Source organism: Urtica dioica, chromosome 4 (assembly GCF_054948205.1).
Source record: "Urtica dioica subsp. dioica isolate 48M chromosome 4, U.dioica_male_clone48M_v1_H2, whole genome shotgun sequence".
NCBI classification, from domain to species: Eukaryota; Viridiplantae; Streptophyta; class Magnoliopsida; order Rosales; family Urticaceae; genus Urtica; species Urtica dioica.
Window position 1 is genome coordinate 498,157 of NC_142759.1, and position 20,830 is coordinate 518,986.

The following is a 20,830-nucleotide window of genomic DNA, read 5'->3' on the forward strand; positions in this document are numbered from 1 at the left end:
CGAGTTTATAAGTAACGGTTACTAATGAGAAGGGTTATAAAACACGGGAACATACTATTCTTCTTCTATTTCCCTCTCTTCAGTTTTATGGCAATTTAGGGTAATTGAATGGCGATCTAGGGTTTATTAGCCGCCGTCCCTGCTCGCTCACAGCCTGTCCCTCTCTGCCTCGTCGCCAAACCCCGACGCCGTCGCAGGGCCGATCGCCATCGCCGACCTCGGCAAAAAAAGCTCGCCGGTAATAGGTTTTCAATTTCTGCAGAGCCTGGATGGTGGTGTCGATGAGCGGCGTTGTCCGCGAGGCCAAGTCGCACCACCGCCAGGTCTCAACCCGTTCCGGCTGGTTGATCGGAGAGATTTTGCCGGGGCTCCGGTGATGGAGACGCTTAAGAACTGAGCGGCGGTGATCGGGCTAGAAGCGCGGGTGGAAGAACGTGTATAAATCCTAGAAAGCCAAACGCAAACCCTAGAAAGTTAACATTCTACCTCTGATTCCGTTTTTTTGGGGGGTTTTTGTTCGCCGGGAAGCCACGACGCCGTCGCCGGAATCTGGCCGGTGAAGCCAACAGAACCACGGCGTCGTAGTGACGATCGGGCCATGCTATGATCGAGCTGTACTAGGTTGATAGATTCGAATCCTCATTCTCGAACAAAGGAAGCCGTATATAGGGAGTGTTCTCTTTTCCTTTTTTATTTTCTTTTTTTCCCTGTTTTGTATTTATTTCTAACCCAATATATCTTCACACAGGCTTTGCGACAAAGGTTTGATTCATTCGGCTCCTTCTTTGGCTAGGGAGATCGACGCTCTTTGAAAGATTGGCCTGATCTGAGAGAGCCAGTAATAAGACCACCGTTGTATGTGAACTATATAAACAATGTTTATTTTATCTGAAATGTTTTCCAATGCATTGAACTTGAGCTCTTGAACCTAATTTCATGCCTAAACACTAGATTATTGTTAATATTGCTTCATTTCTTGTGATATCATCACAAGTTTGATTACGTATTACTTAACCCTTGATTATTGGTTGTTACTTCGCTCGGGTGGAGAAGAGAGATTAGACACGACCACACCCAGTGAAGCTTTTCCCTTCTTTTTATGTTTTTTTTTTCAATAACAAGATTATTTATTCTTATTGATTACATGTTTTTGATTTTTTGATTTCAGATTGATAGTGCAAATAGACGAGGAAGTTTGTTGGAAGTGGTTCAGATTCTGATTCAAACCTCATAATTAGGAGAGCCTACATTTCATATAACGGATAATGGTTCATGGATGGTTCTTTAGTTTATCTTTTCAATTTTTCAATTCTAATTTCTGTGTCCAAGATCTTGGCAATAATCTCAATCCCTAATTTTATATTAAAATTTATTGCCAGTATTTCACATCACTGGATCAACACGGTAAAAAACTATCTGATGAGGATGTCGCCGAACGAGTTTCAACAGGTTCTCTCTTTGCATCTCTTAATTATTCTAGCGGCCCATTTTAGGGCGTGACATAATCTTGCTGCACAGGTTTGGTTCATTATAAAAGCATGAGCAATGTGGAACCAAAATAATAAATCCATAAGACTTTACAAAGAACCCAAAGATCATGTTGCATTACAATTTATTTGTTTATTTTTGAAGAAACTAAACTAGATTTATTAAAAAAAAGAGGGAAAAGAAGAAGAAGGATTCAGCTAGACAAATCAAAATGCAATCTAGATAGTAGCACCAGACCATTCTCATAGAGAGTCAAAGTCCTATGTTTCTTAAAATTTTGTCCCAAAAGACCTCTGTTGAAAATACCACAGTTACTTTGATTTCAAACCCCCCAACAAGATATCCTATCCTTTTACTTATTTTTCTTCGCGCTTAAACCTCAGAAAAGTATAACTGTCGTGGCTCAAGAAGCTTGAAGAAGTGAACTTGGCATAGCTCCGGTTTGGTTTTGGTCTTAATTTGATTGTTTGGTTTTTATGATTTCCCATGTATTTGACATTTTCTATGTTTTTGTTGTTTAGTTTCATTCCTTACTATCTGAACATCATGGGTCGGAACACAGACAGTGGCTGTGGATTTAGATACGCTTTGCCCGCCATAGAAAGGGTCGGAGGAAGGTTTGGTTTACCTTCTTATTTTGTTTCTTGCAGCGCAAGTCTTTACTTTTGCCGACGCTTTATTCGTTTCTTTTGTATATTATGCAGTGTGCGAGCGATTCTAACTAAAGAGGGGTTATAATTGGTCTTAAAGAAGACGATGGGGACAATTATGATTGCGGTGATGATCAGACCTTTAGGGTGCGAATTTACGAAGAAACATAGTTATTTTTTAAAATTATTTTGAATTTATGGCCTATAGTCGCGGTGCCAACCCAGGTCCGAAGCTTGGCGTGTTCGAGTTGGTTGTGTCAATATGCGTGTTGAGCAATTGGCGGCAACCAGATGGAGCCAAATATACTCTTGCTTTGGAACAACTCGCTCAGGTCCGGATAATTATAAAAAGCATGAGAAATATGGAAATAAAAATATCAGTTCCATAAGACCTTACATAGCAGCCAAATATCTTGTTCCATTACCATATTTATTTTTATAATATATTTTCGAAGAAATTAATTTAGAATTAATAAGTGGGATAAAAAGGCTTCAACCAGACTAAAACTAATTACAATCTATATAGTAGCCGTCCAGTCTCGTTTGATAAGATATAGAGTCCTATATTTCTGAAAATTTGTCCCAAAAAACCTCTGTTGAAAAATGTCACTGTTCCTTTCTTTCCAAATCCCCCAGCAAGCTGTCCTAGCCATGTATTGGATCTGGCTCTTTGGACCACAGAAAAAAATAAATCATCAAACGAGGGCATTTGATAGTGGTTGGAAATGGCGTCACAGAGAACAACAAAGAAGCTTCAAGAAGTGATCTTGGCATAACTCAGGTTTGGTTTTAGTTCTGATTTGATTGTTGGTTTTTATGATATTCTGTGCTCTTCTTTTTGTTTAGTTTCTATCAGAAATCACGGCCCGGAAGACAGACAATTGTGGTGAATTCGGTTACGTTACTTCATTGTCCACGAGGTTCAGGTCACCATCCCGACGCCTCCAAATTCCATTGAAAAAATAGGTGTATATACAGATTATTCCATATTATAAGTTTTTTTGTTTGAATTTATCTGATCTTGTGTTTCATTGATTAAGAAGATTTTGGGTTTGCCTGACTGTAATTTTGGAACATAGAAAGCGTGGATATATATAGTTTGTTCATATCTCTGATTTGATTATTTAAACTCTTTCCCAAAAACCAGATGAGATCCTCATGATCAACTATCTAATCTGCTTCATGTAAGCCTTGCTTTTACCTGTGTTGTGTGTAGTAATAAATAAGCATGCTATGGTTTTGGTTAATACTTTGTGCCTTCAATGTACTTTGAGATTTAGTCTGGGAGTCATTCATGTATAGCACTTCAGTTTAGGAAGCTTAGTTGAAACAAATTCTGGCACAACCACGGAACCGCCACTGAGAGACCAGTAAAGGATATGGAACCAAAGGAAAATCTGTTTGAAAGTACGAAATATTTCAACAAGTCATAGTCCGGTCATATTTCTTGAGGTGAGTTTGTCCCCAAACAAAGTTACCTTCCATGTCTTGCAAAGAGGCAATATCTTCTTCCCTTGACTAGTTCTGTTGGGAATACACTTAAAACTCCTCACAAGAAGAAAGTGAGTTTCGACGTTTTCTTACAAATAGAAAGAGGGACCTTAAATACAAAAAAGCCGTAGACCAGTGGGACCACACGCAAACCAACACGCCAGCCCCGACTGATCCAACGGAATCAACAATTGAGACAGATTACAAGCTTAAAACTCTTGCGTTCTCTTTACAAAATAAAACTCGGACTATTTGCATTCCATCACTGCATGTTCATCACTGTTCTTCTGCAAGTAATTTCAATAAACACAAATTGGATTTGGCTTTTAACGATAAGGGAAACTGATTGCAAGTTCAGTTAATTAATGAGAAACTGTTAGAACCATACCCAATTTTCATTTGTCTCGTTCCAATCGCAGCCCTCGATGTTAAGTACAGTTGAAAGACGGTTGTTACCAGGCTCATAAGTAACTTAGATTGTCAATTTGATACCCAGAGAGAGACCTGTAAAGGATTTGGAACCAAGGAAAATCCGCTTGAAAGTCTGAAATATTTCTTCTACGAGTCATAGTCTAGTGGTATTTCTTGAGGTGAGCTTGTCCCCGAACAAAGTCACCTTCCACGTGTCGAATTGGAAAACGAAGATGGAACACTTCTTGGGCATAACTGGAAGATAGTCCATCAAAGTTTGGCGATAAAACAAAACCGAGTTATGATTTAGGCAAAAAAAAAAAAGTTTTACCTTGGAACTTATCATTCATAATGCCACTCACCCCGGTCAGAGAAGCAGTTTTACAGTCAATAACTGAAAACACACAGACTAGGCTTTAGTTTAAGAAAATGATAATAACAATATTAACAATAAGAAGCTACTTCGACAAATACACATAAAGGGTTTACCTGAAAGAAGAGCACCGTGCAAGTCTATGTCCATAAAATGTTGAGCAAACTGATTTAACCTATTACGTTAAGTTCAACAAAAATACGATCACATCAAGGAAAACCAAAGGCAACAACTTTGTATGCGAATTTACCAATTCTTTTTCAGATGTTGTGCCATCATATTTTTCAAGTGTTCATGCTTGGGAAGAACAATGCGTATCTGTGGTCTGATTCACATATTACCCCAATGATTAATAAGGGAACAAAAGAGAACAATTAAAAAAACAAAGATCGAGCAAAACTGAAAAACAAGTTTGTCGAACTCACTTGTGAAACTCCTTGGGAAAATACAACGCCCCGTTATTCTTGTTTGTTTCATGGACATGCTTTTTGGAGCGCTTGGAGCGAATCTGCAGAGCCCTGAGACAAGAACCAGTGGAGACACTCCGTCCCTGAGCGATCGAGTAGGACCTGATTGTCGATCTTTAAGCATCTCGACCCTTGCGTGTACTTCTGACCCGCGCCTGTTTCGAAATATTTGGTCCAAAAAGTTAGACTTTAGTCTCTTTCCCATCGGAGCTCTACACCAAAACCAACCATATATCAACCAAAAATCTCAAGATTCAAACTTTACTCATAAAAGAAGATCAAGCTTCAGTCTTTAGGAGAGAGAGAGAGAGAGAGAGAGAGAGACCTTTTCTGAGGGAAGAAGTTTGGAATGGGTGTGCGTGAGTTTGTTGTGGCTAAGATTGAGCTCTGCTTTTTTCACAGCAGCGAATCGCAGCTCCGACTTCTTCTCGGCCATTGCAAGTATCACCTCTCTACTCTGTACTAGTACCACTATCTTATGAAACAACGGATCAATAATTACTAATAATCAATCAGGAGTATCACCGAAATGAATTCCAATCGGTGTCCGTAGGCGAAATCTGATATAATTAATCACATCAAATCAAGAACAACAATGGAAAAGAACAGTACATCAAACTGAATGCTAACAACAAATTCTCAAACACATAGCGCGCATTAAAAAATTAAAGAAACTGAGAGAGGCTTCATCGGTAGCCTATACAACAGCAGAAATTAGTCTATACTTTGTGGACTTCTCAAGATGAACAAGGGTTTGATTATTTTATCAATGAAATTAGTGGATTATGAATTTATGACAGATTTACCAAAACAAAACAAAGGTAACGTAAAAAAAATTAGAGTCAAAACAAAAAGATTAGAAAAATACCAGATAGTCAAGGCAAGGCTCGGCTGTTCGGAAGACGGTTCGGAATTTCTCAAGAATAGGGGAAGGAAGAAAAGGAGTGAACCGAAAATTTTAGTGAGGAAGAAGAAGCTAGGCTTTAACGTACGTACGAGACTGATTGAATTTTTGCATAACATGATTAAACATCAGAATATTTGCGATCCATCGCTGCATGTCCAGTACTGTTCTCCTGCAAGTTTTTTCAATAATCAAGCATTGGATTTAGCTTATAGAACAAGGGAAACTGATTGCACGTTGATTTAAATCAGCACTCTTCTCATACCCATTTTTCATGAATCTTGTTCCAATCGATGTTCTCGAACTTGAGAAGTTAAATTGAAAGCCCCATAAGCGACTCACCTGGAAATCGAATATTGGGAAATCCAGCTATGGTCTATGATCATGATCATCAACTAAGGTTACATAAATCAAATCGAATACACATGTTCAAAAGAAAACTTGATTGCGAGAATCACATGAGAAGAAAAATTATGTTTTTGCTCTTTTCAAATTGGATCTTGAAATCTTCAAGAGGAAAAAAAGCTAATGCAAGTGTTTGATCTGCATGATAATACTAAACATCTCAATTTTTTCGGGAAAAAAAAAGGAGGAAATGAAATTACCAGAAAGTTCAAATTGGATCTTGAAATCTTCCAGAGGAAAAAAGAAATTACCAGGGCGTGTGTATAGATTGTTGTGATCCAAGCTCTCTCACTCCGTCTCGTCTGTTTGAATCCAGACACCATCTTTCCGCATGTGTTTGTCATGGAAGAGGATGTTGGGGACATGCGAAATCTTGTGCCATTCCTTCCCGACCTCTTTCTGGCACTGCCTTTCCAAGGTGAGGGATATACTGATGCCCAGCTCTTGCAGTGGCGTCATTTTCAGAAACTCTGGTAGTGTTTCAAGGCTTCTACAATTGTCAATCCTCAAGGTGCGTAGACATGGCATGATTTTTGTTGTCGTCTTTGTGCAACATCCTTCCCACACTCTCCACTGCGAATTATCTATGAAACGAAGCTGTTCCAATTTCGGAAATGAAATGACCTCTCGATCGGCTTCAGTGATTCCGAGGAATTCTTCACCCACCCTACACATCTTTGGAAATTCCTGTAATTCTAGTTCCTTAAGTGAAGGCAATTTCCCAAGTGGAGGTAAAGTCTCGCAATTCTTGAATCCATTTAATTTAAGAAAGGTGAGATTGGAAAGAGACATCATCCAAGCGGGCCACGCGGTGAGACCCAAGTAATTATGAATGACCAGAGATTTCAAATTGGGATGTGGATGAATGGAACTCAGGATTTCGGTGTCGTTGTGATTGTTGCTATCTACAAACTCAGAAGGGGATCTGAACCACAACTGCAACGCAAGCACATGCGGTTTGCCATTGAGGTTCAGCTTCGCGACATCATCCACTGTCAACCCTGTGTTTCTTCCACACCCTCTGATATGTAGAATCCCTCGAAACTGAAGGTGTTTCATTGTGATTAGATCTCCAATGTGTAGATAGGATCCCCTCTCCTTGGGCACCACTATCATGTCTAGACTTTGCAAACCACTTATTTTTCCTAACCCTTTCGGAAGCCCCTCTAACTCCGAACACTCCCGTATGTAGAGATGTTTTAGGCTGACTAGTTTTGAGATGCACTCTGGTAGTGATTTTAGACACCAGCAATGCTCGAGTTTCAAGGTCTCCAGATTACAGAGGTCGAATAGTTTCTTCGGCAATTCTATCAACTCATTGTTCCGCGATAAGTCTAGATATCTCAAGTGTTTCAATAGACCAATACCCTCTGATAATTGTTCCAACCCGCAACCCCGCATACTCAAAGTCCGAAGACATGTAAGTTGAGAAAACACTAATTGTTCGGGGCCTCCGTCCCATCTTGGTCGGAAGAAAAGCGTGCGCAAATTGTTCGCATTTCCTAATGAATTAGGAAGAAACCCTTTGAGAGTCAAGTGACGAGTGTTTTCTTCTACCACCACCGCTTTCTCCTTTCCGTCTTTGTCAATTTCCATATAAACGTATTCATCGCCCGTCAAAAAATGGGCAAAATCATGAACTATGTCATGCATTTTGCACGTAACGTCTCCAGTACGTACATCCTCTTTGATTTCTTGAAAAAACGACCGCATAGCCAAACTCTCGAAACAATCTCGGCCTAGTTTCCACGCTTCTACTCCTCGGCCTAAATAACCGAGAGACATCCACATCTCGATCAGACCGTCTCTATCTATAACATGGTCTTGAGGAAACACCGAACAATACAAAAAGCAGCGTTTTTCCAGAGGTGGAAGATCATAATAACTTAGCAGAAAAGGAGCAAAAACCTCCTTAACTTTAGCATCTATTGACTCCCACAGTTGACTACACAAAATGTCTTCCCACTGACTCGTCGTCTTTTTAAACCGCACAAGACTTCCAAGAGTTTTAGCAACTAAAGGCGAGCTTCGCGATTTAGCAGCGATTTTCCGGCCGATAGGTTCCAGCTGTCGACGCTCCTCGTCTCCCTTCCCAATGAATGCCAATTGGCTGAAAATTGACCAGCAATGATCTTCACTCAGCATTTTTAGACTAATGATCTGGTCTGTGGGCACTCTCATCATCGTCGCAACTTCTTGCTTTCTCGTGGTCACTAATACCCGGCTACCTCTACCCCCATTCCTAAGAGCTTCTGCTAAAATTTCCCATCTACTACAATCTACAAACCAGACATCGTCTAAGACAATGAGAACTCTTTTCCCCTCTATGGACTCATGAATGCATGTGACAAGGACATTCAGTGAAGAGCTTTGAGCAGAGCTTCCAAGACCAACAATAATCTCTTCACAGACCTTGATCTCGTCGTAAGGATCGGAGACACACACCCAAATTAGCTTATCAAAGTGGTTCTTAACCGCCTCATGGTTAAAAGCAAGTTGGGCGAGAGTAGTTTTTCCGAGACCCCCCGGTCCCACAATGGGGATGATATGAAGGGAAGATCTCCCATCATCCTCATCGGTACTGCTCTCGCACAATAACTTGCTCACTAAAACACTCTTTTCCTCGTCTCGACCATGAACTTTGGTCACGTCGACAAGGGAGATTGTCCCAAGTGGCCGAGGCCTCTCAACAACAGTGTTTATGTTGAGATTGTACCTATTTTTTTCTTCGGAAATCCTAGCCAACTCTCCATTAAATTGCTTAATTTTGAGAGCAATATCACGGCGCATAAAGAGGCGACCGACTTTGGTGCAAGACAAGCAAGAGAAAGAAACCGGGAAACACACCTTCTTGTCTTCTTCTTTCTTGATCTCGTGCTGGAGAACGGCCGTGCTCCAATCGTCCAGAACGTTCTCGACGTCCTCGGAAGCGTTCTTGAGCTTCTTAAGCCATCTTTTCACCGCAGCGTCATTCAGTTGCTTCTGCTCAGCATCCTCAAGAACAGCTTGAATGTCCTCAAGATTGCTCTTCAGGTTTCGGACATCTTCTTTGACTCCGCTCACCAGTCTGATCTCCCCTCCGATTCCATCGACTGCCATGGGAAGCAGAGTCTCAATCAGCACCGAAACCACAGCTTCAGCCATCTTCCCACTTTGGAATTTTCTTCACAGCTCAACTCACTCACTCACTCTAATGCTCACTCAAAGGTTGTGTTTTAGGGTCTCTCTCTGCTGGTGCTCGTTCTTGACAAGGCTGAAGATATTTTTTGAGTCGTGGTGGGCCAGGCGAGTCATTGATCCTCACCAATAATGTCTGAAAGTGAAATCCAATAATATTTCATTACCAGCTGCCATGTTTTCCTTTACAGCTGGTACCCTTGTCTTATTCACCTTGTCATTGATTGGCTGTATTGAACGAGTTTTGAATGCATATTTATGTTCACACTCGTAGTGATAGTGGGGTCTTGACTGCACATGCTAATAAATAAATGAGTGAACACGACTTGTCAAAAAACTTGTACTATAAACATTGTCTCTGTATTAAATAATGCACAGAACAGTGGTTGCTATTCTATTACAATAATTAAGAATGGGTTTTTGACCATTGTGTGCTACCATGCTATGCCACATTCCCAAGTTTGAAAGCAAAAAAAAAAAAAAAAAAGAAGAAAATATGAAAGTTCAAACACGTTTAAAATTAGTAGACGATAGCATCTGCTAATATTATCGTGTGAATGGTGAAACATTATTATTGAATAAATTCGTAGAACTAACATCTTTCTCATTAAAGTTGTATGAACGCGTTAAGAAGACCTTAAATAGGATCAAGAACAAGGTTCGAAATGCCGCTTTTTATACCGTTTCGAACCTCCTGATTCAAGAAAAATCGACACGCCGACGAAAAATCAAACGGAAAAAATATAGAGAAATCAATTGATATGCCGTTTTCCATGGAAACCGAACGGAAATAATGTTATATAATATGTTAAATATATATATATATGTAACTTTCAATTTTTAAATTTAAAATTTATACTAATAATATTTTATAATCTTCAATACCTAATTGGTTTTACTCCAATATCATATCAAATGCTCTCGTTAATTTCAATCGCAACGTATTTATACCCATTACATATATATATATAGTTATATATATATATAATTTATATGTGATATTTTGTATAACTTAATTCATCATATTTATATTTTATTATTTTATTTTTATATTGATTTATATATTAAAGTTTTCTATTTACATATCTTATATTAAAATTGTATAAAATGTAACAAGTTGTCAACTTGATCCATTGGTAAAAACTTCTGCACTCAAGGTGTAGAGCTTGAGTTTGAATCTCATATATGTCAAATTCTCTCCATTTTTAACAAAACGACGACAGACTCCAGAAACGACAGAAAATCGAAAAACAAAAACAAGACAAAATGAAAAAACTGCTCTTCGTCGGCCGCTTTTTCTCCGGCAGCAGCGCCGCCGTCGATTTTTGTCAGAATTTAGAACCTTGTTTAAGAACAATTTTTTTTTACTATGAGACACATAAATATTAGCAGTAACAGAAATCTAGTACACCATTCATGCAATATAGTGCCATACGTGTTTATTTTATTTTTAATTTTTAGTTTTTTACTTTCCCAAAATCTTGGTTGAACTACAAGATTAATGAATTTCAAGTTCTACCAGATAGGCTTAAGTATCGAGTTGATGAGAAAAGGCGTACAAAACATGTTTTTCTCTGTATTTGCAGTTCCTCGAAGCCTCAAAAATCAACACAAGACTCAAACAAAGATTGGTTACGATGCGTTCAACTTTTGTAAACAAAATATTCATTGGAAGGTGTAATGTCCCAAATTGTTCAGCATTACAATCATCTTATCAATCCCCTCTTTGAAAAACTTGAAATGTTGATTTTTGAGTCACGTACAATATTATTTTTGTTCACATACAATGTTTTTTTTTCCTACAAAGATTGGTTGTAATGAAGGTTGAACGCAATATATATATATATATTTTTTTAGTCTTGCAATGAAGGTTGAACCTGAAATTCCAGGAAGCTGTAGGTTTAAATTTGCAATGTTGATTTTACGTCGTTTAAAGGAAAAACCGACGTGTTTTGAAAAGCAAAAAGGATTTTTGCATATTAATAACTAAATTAAATGGTACATATTTGTTTTCTAAATAAATATGCATAACATTATTTTTAAAAAAGTTTTATATTTATATATGTAGTCATGTTTTTTTATAAAATTAATCGCAAAAATAATGCCTAATATTTAAACAATTAATCATTTTTTGTAATAAATGTATCTTAAAAAAATTGTTACTTTATTCACCTTTATAATTTTCAGCTTCATTAGTAAGGAAAATGATCGGTTTGAAAAAAAATATTTTTTAAAGAATTTAAAACCACCGCTGTTTTGAAAATGTTAATAGTATCACGCAACTTTCCCACCAATTAACCAACTGCTAGAAAATCACAAATTCTATAACATTTATTTTGTCATTTTTCTCTTTACACTTTGATTTGATAGGAAGGATTTTTCTTCTAACCTGTTCGTACATAAACGAAGTAATATTTGCGAAATTATATTCGTTAAACGAGCCATGAAGTTTTACAAAGGACGTTAACTCTTTTGAGGGTCACTTATATGAAACTGATTTCATAACCAATTTTTATAGACAAAAATATCACCGAGTCTTGTTTCTGACACTTTTCACATTAATTTAAGTCGATATCATCATAAATTTGAATCATAAAATGGTTATAAAAATGTACAAAATAAAACATAGTGATCTGTCTTAATATTCGTTATTGGTGGTATTCTTGTCCAGTTATCCAGCCATTTTAGGGTAGTGGATTTGAGGCTATAAGATCATTCTAATTTTCAGATTTTATAATGCAACCTCTGCTATTAACAGCTTATATGTAATATATGTCAAAACGAGTTATTTAAACAGAAGCTGCATACAAAACTCGAAAGATCTTCAATGTGTTTCGATATAACTAATCGAATCAAATAACATTTATCAAGTAAAGAGTTCAAAAGAAACCAACCCTTTTTCTTCTTCACCTTTAAAATAAAGGACCAAAGAATTAGTAAACTTTTGATCGCAGACTATCCATAAGCGTCGTTTATTCTTAACCAGCGATCGAACCAAAAAGTAACCTAAGATATTTTCACACAAAATAAAAAAACTGACTCCTACGATATGAATAAAAAATAAAAATAAAAACAGCCCTGTATAACGATCTAGACCATTTCGTATCTTGAAAAGCCTCGGCTAGAGAAAACAATACCCGCCTTGTTCCGTTCGATTTCCTTCACGGGTTGTCCTTCTTGGCCGGAGCTGATTCGGGGGCGGTCAAGACACGGCCGGTGAGAGGGTGCCTGGGATTCGGGTCCCACAGCCGGGCTTTACGTGCCAGAGCCACCGCCGGCGGCGGCGGCAAAATCCCGGCCCGGTACAGAAGCTTCTGCACCGGCTCCGATGGCTGAGCCCCGACCGAAAGCCAATACCTATCACAAGGAAAATCCAGACCAATTAAAATCCATTAACAAGGTGTTATGAACCATAAAATTGAAAAGCCAATAACAGTTTGTATTTTTCGATTGCAAATTTGGGAGTCCAGAGATCAGACTTTCTTCTCCATTTTTTTCGATAATATTCTCTACTAACAACCTTTATTTGTAAGCTGATATAGATTCTAAGTATTCTATATTATTCTATCTAGAGTCCCACAAGGCTCCTTTCAGAGAAGAAATATCTTAAATCAGCAATACTCGATAACTAGACAGTTCTTTTTTGGAATTGTTCAAAAAAGCTAAAGCAATGTTGACCACGTACAGAGATAACCAAGCTTGTAGAGATATATGAATACCCCTCCAATATGCACATTTGCTGATATAATTACAGAAAAAATCCAGATAGATCATCAGCTCCTATAGCCTATACATAACAAAGCTTCTTTCTTCCAAAGAAAGCTCGCCAATTCAAACCATAAAGGCGCTTGTTGAACCAGAAAACACTCCGTGACTAAAAGGTTAGAGCCATCAAATTACAAGATAAACCAGAATACTCTCCCAGAAGGCTAAACTTAAACCCAAACTAATTCCTCTCCTAAATGATTATTTGCAGCTTCTATATATAGACTAATACCTCTGAACCTAAAGATTAACTAATTGTTTCATTGCCTAAAGTTCTAGAACTATACAATTCTTTCACAGATGCAACAAAAAACCAAATCTACTCCAGAGAAAGATCTCAACCAGAAAATACAGTTCTTTCATAAAATTGTTCGCATACCAAGTGAAATTAAAATTAAAGCCACTTTGACGACATTTAGAGATAACCAAGCTTCTTAGAGATATATAAGAGTAGTAGAATTATATAAAAGAAATCCAGATTAGATCGATTTCGTATCTCCAAAACCAACTCGTACACTAAAAAAAGATTCATGTAAAATTGTTCAATGAAATCATATAGAAACATAAAGATACGCACATACAGTGCTTTGAACTTACTTCACTCTTTCGAAATTGATACCCATTCGCTTACCACCATCTTCACCTGTGTAAAACAGAGAGAAAAAAAAAATAGTTTGAGAAGAAAAAACAGAGAAGCAAAACCAAAGGAGTAGTCGATTGATTGGAAGTGAAAGTGGAAATGGTGGAACCTGGCAAGGGGTTATAGTAGCCGAGGTTTTCGAGGTGTTTGCCGTCTCGAGGGGATCGACTATCGGCGGCGGTGACTCTGTAGAACGGTCTGTTCTTGTGACCCAGCCGAGCCAATCGAATCCGAACCACCATTCTCGTCGGAACCTTAACGGAAAACACGGTTGTGAAAAAGGTGCAGAGACGATAGATTGGGCTCAGTGAGTCTGACTCAGACCTAGGGCTGGTTCGAGAGCTAAAAATAAATATATATTTTTATTTATTTAGAAAATTGATTATCAATACAGCCATGATTAATTGAATATGATACCTCATTATTCTTATGAATTTTTTTTTTCTCTCGAACTCATCTACTAAATTAAATTATGGGATTACCTGGAGTATCTTTTAATAAATATTTGGTATATAAGAAAAATAGGACTAATTATTTTTTTGGAAATTCATTTTTTTTATCGGTTTTTCTTCTGATGTACATAAAATTTAGATTTGGTATATAAGAAAAATAGGACTAATTAGTTGAGTCAAACCTTTACATGTTAGACGTCGATGTTTCACTCCAACATTATTCGAATTGTATCGACATCGAAGCTATCATCCGAATATCCACATGGTTTATCACGACGGTTTCGACCCTTTGAAAACAATTTATCTTTTACATAAATTAAGGATGCCCTGTGTCTCAATTTTTTCGAGCTCTTTTGAAGAGATTATCTACCCATTTTGTAAAGTTAGATGTAAAGGACGTTGGTTTAAAAGATGAAAATTCAATTAACTTAGATTAACCTTTAACCAAAAATTTAGGTTCAAAGTTAACCGTTTAACTGAATTTTTTTAGTTAGGTTAATTAAGATTAACCGAATTATTTTAATATAATTTATTTAATATTTAAAAAATTAATACCTTTAATTTCATTATATTAAAATAATTAGTAATTTGATATAAATATTTTTTTACAATAATTATAAATTCGTAAATAAATTTTGGTTTAATTAAATTAAATTTTGTTAATAAAATTTTAGTTATAATTAAAGTTAAATAAATTAATTTAATTTGAAAATTAATATATTGTATTAATTTTTATTTTATGTCTTATAATCTAGGTTAACCGGAAATTAACCAAGCGGTTAATTTTAACCGGTTAATTTAGGTTAAAAAATAAAATAAAAAAATATTTCTTTAACCAAATGTACTTTTAGACGGTCCATGTTTTAGAGAGACGTTTTTCTCTTGTATCGAGTTTTGGTTTAAATTTGTCTCATGTATCTACTTTTTTTGTTTATCTTTCAGGAGTAAGGTGATTGTATAATTATGGAGGAATCACTTTGAATCACCTATAATTTTTAACACATTTTACTCTCTTCGTAAGCAATTAACTTGTTTAATTAGTGGAACACTTTCTATTGATAGAGTCTGTTTTCTTCTTAACGGTACGTTATCATTTATACACAAATTCTATTTATCAAGATAAAAAAAAAACAAATTATGGGTAGAGATGTCAATTGAACTAATTTATCTTCTCTTGTTGTCTACCCATATAGTATAAATTATATACACACACACACACACACATATATATATATATATATATATATATATATATATATATATATATACACTAGAGGGAGTAAACGTGCTTCGCACGTGTTGATCACTACAAAATTGTTGTTGCTAATTCTAAAATTGATTAGGTTATTTAGTTAGTAATGTATTGGAAAAATGAGTTTAGAAATTCATTATCAAAGGAACAATAAATAACAGAAAGATGAGCTTGAAAAGTATGACAAAATATAAGAGATTTGAATGTGAACCGTTTAATTTCAAAAGTTGTTTGATTCTCCAAGATTTTAGCATTTATTCTCGACAATTGTAAGTAATTGAATATATTGAGAATAATTATTTCTCGAAATAATGTTTTATTATGCATTTTTGTCCCGAGATTTATTTAAAAATAATGTATTTATAATCAACATTTAATATGTAATATTGTGAATTTTGAACATAGTTTGTATACACACGTCATTAAATGTCTTTATATTTTCCGTTTATTACACATTTCACAGCTTAAGAGGATATTTTATTGTCTTTAGGTAATGTCGGAAATTAATATTTTTCTTTGAGTAAAAAAAAAAATAACTTAACGAAATTGAACATTAAACAAAATTTCCATTAAAAAAAATTAATATTTTTCTAATTACAAACGCACTCAATTAAACGTGTGTAATAAATTTAGATAGATTTTCGTAGTGTTTTATTACAAATGTAAGGTTCACCTTCCCTTTGGATAAGATCTTAAAAATCAGATGTTTAGTTTTTGTATTAGAAAAAATTTTGCTGATAATTATTGACGGTGTCATTTGACATTAAAATCTTGACATTTTCACTCGATGTTATTGTTCATAGTATAATGTATAATTGTCTATGTGAAAAAACAGGCTTTGGAAAATATATACCGATAAAATCTAAAGTTTGTCCAGTTAAGGAGACACTTATATTTTTAAATTCAAAAGTCATACAAAATGCTAAAGAACAAATTAAAATCTTTATAAAAACACTACACTTATTAATTAACCACAGAATCTGATTATTGGGTAAACACATACATTAACAAACAAAAATTATATACATATAGATGCAAACATTACATTTACAACAAATAGTTGTAATTTTCATATATATCTTTACGCCGGATCTCCATTTCCAGCCACTTGGTGCCACAAACACTCTGGTTATCACTGCCGTGAGAAATGTCTTGTCGAACAGATTCAAAAACATCGTCTTTGTCGTAAATTTCGGCATGTTAGGTCCGACTGAAAGGCCGAGTATATCCAATCCGTCAAAGACAACGTGTTCATCAATTAATACCAATTAAAAATATCTAAAGATGGATAATTGACAAAGCAGTCATTACCACTACATATATGCTGAAGTTAAAGAATTAGCTTAGTCTGTAATTTTATTTGTTCTTTTGATCTACCACCATACAAAGCTTACAAGTTTTAGTTGAATCTACTTGGCATACTATAATCTTAGTAGCCAAAATGCGAGACAAATATAGAAATTATCTAACATGCATTTGAGACCACAGCTTCAATCCTTAGTCAACACATGAGCATCAAGTAACTTAGTCAACACATCAAATTAAACATAATTATTTTTCAATACGCAGCCTGGTGCCTTTTTTTTTTTTTTTTGAGTGTGAAAGGGTAGCTTTAAAATAATACAAAACTAAGCTTTCGTTTTTTTAAGAAATGTCAACATGTGGTTCAACACTTCAACTTGAACATTGAAAACTCTTTAGACCCTCAAAAGTCTTGTTTGGTAATGAAGTGAGTGATAAATCCAATAATAAGTGATCAGAGTTGTCCAAACGGTATAATTGCACTACTGTACTAATACTATACCAGAAAAAAAAACTAATTCAGACAGACTGATTAGCAAGATCGTTTTCAGAATGGTAAAGGCCATTTAATTGAAAAAGTCTTGGTCAGCGAGTGCGAGCTTCTCTATGTTGATCATCCATAATAAGAAACTCTCGACGGAAAACTAATTAATGGCTTGAGAAAATCCAAATTAATAATAAAATAAAATAAAACAAATAACAACGATGAATTGAAATTCACCTGAGATTGGCCCTTGCGAGAGGCGATGTGCAGATGAGTGTTTCCCTTGTTGTCGACGATATTGACGGTGGAGGGATCGGCAACGAATAAAGCCTCGACGATGTCGAGTTTGAGGCCTTTGACGGCCATGTGAATGGTGGTTTGTCCTTTCTTGTCGGTGCGCGTGGCGAGGCCGGGCTCCATCTCCAGAAGCGCCACCACCGCGCCGGAGTGGCCGTTCCTGGCGGCGGAGTGAAGCGCCGTCTTGCCGTTGCTCTTGGTTATGGCTGCCATTATAACTTGGACTAATATATAAAAACACAACAACGTAAACCATTATTTCAGCAGTTAGGAGATCCTAAAACACTACAATCAAAACCAATGAAGCCATTATAAAAACACAACAACGTAAACCAAATATAAGTTCATAACTGATACTTGGACTAATATATAAAAACACAACAACGTAAACCATTATTTCATTTATCTCTCAATAGTTTCCTCGTATTGTTATTAATAGAATTGACCAATTAGGGGCACATATAAATTTATATGTGATTTGATATTCATTGTTGCCTTTGTTTACTCAAGTTAGACTTGCATGAAAAAAAAGACTCTGTGTGATTAATATTCAAGCCCTACAAACACATCACTTCATGTATTTTAATTTTAGGAGCTCGTTTTTACCATGATTGTAAATCGTGTTTAAAAACAAAAAAAGAAACAGGGACATTTGATATTGATATTGGACTTGAAAAGTTCAAGACTTGGGTTTTAAAGTCTGATCCCTGGGAATGTTAATATTAAAGGTTGAGAAAAGCCATTCCCGGGGATAAAAAAAACCCAAAAAACCGTGATCCAAAGGGATGAATAATATATTATTTCCGAAAAGTTGAAGAGATTGAAGAGGCTGAATGTACATAGGGCTGTGAAATAGTTTATATACACCAGATAGTAGCTGTGAAGGATAAAGTTTGAGCTGTGACGTTAATAATAGAACTCTAACCATAACCATGTTAGCTTAATGTGGAGCCGAACGGGGAGTGGATGTTGGGAGCGGCGGTGGGGACGAGGATGGAGGACAGGAAGAGGGTGAAGCACTTGGTTGGCGCTGGGACCAACGTGGTGGTGGTGGACAGATATTTCCTGTGATTGCTGACGGTGGCATCTTAAACTCTGGGCACATTGTCAAGGCTTTGAAGAACGCTTGTTTATTGCTGCTGATATATTTTTTTTGGTTATGTGAATCTTGTCATTTAAACAATATCTTCTTATTTTGTAGGTGGGTCAAAGAAAGCACGGAAAGAAGAAAGAGATCGCTTCTAGACAACAATATTAAATAGTTTTTTACAGGGGGCTAATCTGATTTTTTTTTCCATATTAATATCCATGTTTGACATTTTATCAAACATCTGCCAAGCGGTCATTATTTCTATGAAAAATGCAAACTTTACTTCGATGAATCCTCTCTAAAAACAGATACAAATACAGATAAAACAAAATTAACTTGGATTCATTGAGACTTCAAATTTCAAAAAAAAAAACCCACCTATCAAGATGTGAGCTATAACAAAGAATCTATGACAGATATTTTGTGTATCCATATACACGAAATAGAAAGGGTGCGAGAAAGAAACAGAGGAAGAGAAAGATGGAGAAACCTGTGTACTCACGGTGGTTCTTCTTCACCTCTTTGAGATACGTTCTTAGTGAGGGGATTTTTAACTTCCTTGAGATTCGATGTTCTTGGCTTTGTTCTTGGTCAGGATTTTTTTTTCCAAACTTCCTTAAGATACGTTGTTCTTAGCTTTGTTCTTCGTCAGGGTTTTTTTTTTCCTCTTTACTGGTTTATTCTGCATGGAAGAAGAGAAAAAATGACATAGAAGCCTTTAAAGTAGAGGCAGTGAAAACTTGTTGAAGAAAAAAAAAGACATTAAATAAGCATATAATTACATTAAGCAACCATGTTGAAGGTTATACATACATATATGTAGAGGTATGATATATACATTTTACTGTTCCCATTTAAATTTTTTTCGTATATTTTAGCTATATAATCAATTAAACGGACAAATATACAGAATAGCTCATTTTTTGTTTAAGATAACCAAATACGTTTTTTTTTTGGTTAATGTATATAAATTTATGTACTAGATAAATATCTTATTTCTTATTGGCAATATCAAGAATCAAGATATTTATATTTGACTATTTGCTATGAAAACAACAAATTTTGCTGTTTTCGTTAAAGAAAAAAATATTTAAAACGTATATTTGTATTTTTTTTTTAAGTTTTATGTTATTGTATTTTTTGTTCCTCAAACTATAGATGGATTTTTAACTATTTAACTTTAACCAAAAATCGATATATATATATATATATATATATATATATATAATTTCTTATTATGCCGTCATTTTTCACAAGTAAAAAACGACAAAAAGACATCGTTTGACGTTATCCTCAATTGGCCTCGTCCATGTTCGGCCTCATCGTGGTTTTGTTTGGCCTTGTCACGATATCGTTTGACCTTGTCACGACCTCGTTTGACCTCGTTCACCATGCTCTATAAATATCATGCTCTACATCATTTTGGGGGGGGGGGGGGGGGGGGGGGGGGGGGGACAAGTTCACAAGTTGACTCCTCTCAATACTTTCTCAAAGACCATACCTTACCAAAGTGAATATTCACTCTCTCTCCCTCTCAAAATATCACTAATTCGAAAGACTCTCAAGACGATAGCAAGTCTTCACCATTATTTCGAGACACATCGCAAGTTCGCACCCTCAACATGTGTCTCGTAAATGTTATCCAATAAATCGCATTAACATTTTTTATTGACAAGATATTTATATTTGGCTATTTTGCTATGAAAACAACGTTTGGCTTTTTTTGTTAAACAAATATATTTAAAAAGTATATTTTTATTCTGTATATTTGTTTATCAGTTTTCTCTTATTGTAACTATAGATGAATTTATAACTGTTTAAATTTGACCAAAAATTAATTAGAAGTTTAAAAGGACGCTCTATCTAATTAATTAAATCATCGCATCGAATTTACAAAAAGTTGACGGTTTTATTTAAAGAGCAATCATTTGTTCGAATTTTCAAACTTGAAAGATTCATAAAAAAACAGAAAATTAATTAATATAAAATCGACCCGTTTATAATAACTTATAGTGATATTTGTTTATAACAATCGTTTGTTTATAACAATTGTAGTGATGCCCTTCAAAAAAAAAAAAAAAAAAAAACAATTGTAGTGATATAAAGAAGAATACTCATCTAAGCCGGACGCAAGAACACACACTTATGAAATGCAATAATTTTAACATGCTATGTTATTTTA

At 35.6% G+C, this 20,830-nt stretch overlaps 3 protein-coding genes and 2 long non-coding RNA genes across 7 annotated transcripts; 1 reads left to right on the plus strand and 4 right to left on the minus strand.

Annotated features, from left to right (window-relative positions):
- Positions 1–436: 436 nt before the first annotated feature.
- On the plus strand, positions 437–3,130 carry LOC149398950 (uncharacterized). 2 transcript variants are annotated; one of them, XR_016296540.1, is made up of 3 exons: positions 437–2,105; positions 2,193–2,470; positions 2,775–3,130. It is a non-coding gene; the product is annotated as an uncharacterized LOC149398950 (long non-coding RNA). The 2 variants fall into 2 exon arrangements; XR_016296539.1 differs by having other exon boundaries at positions 437–855; positions 1,169–2,105; positions 2,193–3,130.
- Positions 3,131–3,509: 379 nt separating this feature from the next.
- On the minus strand, positions 3,510–5,351 carry LOC149398951 (ribonuclease MRP protein subunit POP4-like). Of its 2 annotated transcripts, none has more exons than XM_089612285.1 (7): positions 5,206–5,351; positions 4,839–5,092; positions 4,664–4,731; positions 4,530–4,588; positions 4,372–4,434; positions 4,018–4,295; positions 3,510–3,916 (listed from the first exon to the last, which is right to left on the minus strand). In XM_089612285.1, the coding sequence occupies exons 3-6, from the start codon at positions 4,690–4,692 to the stop codon at positions 4,195–4,197; spliced, it is 252 nt and encodes an 83-aa protein (XP_089468411.1). In that variant the 5' UTR covers positions 4,693–4,731; positions 4,839–5,092; positions 5,206–5,351; the 3' UTR covers positions 3,510–3,916; positions 4,018–4,194. The 2 variants fall into 2 exon arrangements, with proteins under 2 accessions (XP_089468411.1, XP_089468410.1); XM_089612284.1 differs by having other exon boundaries at positions 4,664–4,738.
- Positions 5,352–5,919: 568 nt separating this feature from the next.
- On the minus strand, positions 5,920–9,491 carry LOC149398952 (putative disease resistance protein RGA3). The gene is made up of 3 exons (XM_089612286.1): positions 6,441–9,491; positions 6,050–6,126; positions 5,920–5,956 (listed from the first exon to the last, which is right to left on the minus strand). The coding sequence occupies exon 1, from the start codon at positions 9,331–9,333 to the stop codon at positions 6,478–6,480; it is 2,856 nt and encodes a 951-aa protein (XP_089468412.1). The 5' UTR covers positions 9,334–9,491; the 3' UTR covers positions 5,920–5,956; positions 6,050–6,126; positions 6,441–6,477.
- A 2,646-nt stretch (positions 9,492–12,137) lies between these two features.
- On the minus strand, positions 12,138–14,126 carry LOC149398953 (small ribosomal subunit protein bS16m/bS16c-like). Its single transcript, XM_089613597.1, has 3 exons — positions 13,881–14,126; positions 13,729–13,774; positions 12,138–12,723 (listed from the first exon to the last, which is right to left on the minus strand). The coding sequence occupies exons 1-3, from the start codon at positions 14,011–14,013 to the stop codon at positions 12,528–12,530; spliced, it is 375 nt and encodes a 124-aa protein (XP_089469723.1). The 5' UTR covers positions 14,014–14,126; the 3' UTR covers positions 12,138–12,527.
- Positions 14,127–16,415: 2,289 nt separating this feature from the next.
- Positions 16,416–19,373, minus strand: LOC149398954 (uncharacterized). Its single transcript, XR_016296408.1, has 2 exons — positions 19,139–19,373; positions 16,416–17,782 (listed from the first exon to the last, which is right to left on the minus strand). It is a non-coding gene; the product is annotated as an uncharacterized LOC149398954 (long non-coding RNA).
- Positions 19,374–20,830: the final 1,457 nt, after the last annotated feature.

Excerpts from the sequence above, each read along its gene's own strand:
- LOC149398951 (XM_089612285.1), bottom strand. The coding sequence starts at position 4,692 with ATGATGGCACAACATCTGAAAAAGAATTG. Across the intron at positions 4,589-4,663 it reads CAACATCTGAAAAAGAATTG|GTTAAATCAGTTTGCTCAAC; the intron begins GTAAATTCGCAT and ends TTAACGTAATAG. Across the intron at positions 4,296-4,371 it reads TATGAATGATAAGTTCCAAG|TTATGCCCAAGAAGTGTTCC; the intron begins GTAAAACTTTTT and ends ACTATCTTCCAG.
- LOC149398952 (XM_089612286.1), bottom strand. The coding sequence starts at position 9,333 with ATGGCTGAAGCTGTGGTTTCGGTGCTGATTGAGACTCTGCTTCCCATG.
- LOC149398953 (XM_089613597.1), bottom strand. The coding sequence starts at position 14,013 with ATGGTGGTTCGGATTCGATTGGCTCGGCTGGGTCACAAGAACAGACCG. Across the intron at positions 13,775-13,880 it reads CTACTATAACCCCTTGCCAG|GTGAAGATGGTGGTAAGCGA; the intron begins GTTCCACCATTT and ends TGTTTTACACAG. Across the intron at positions 12,724-13,728 it reads ATCAATTTCGAAAGAGTGAA|GTATTGGCTTTCGGTCGGGG; the intron begins GTAAGTTCAAAG and ends TCCTTGTGATAG.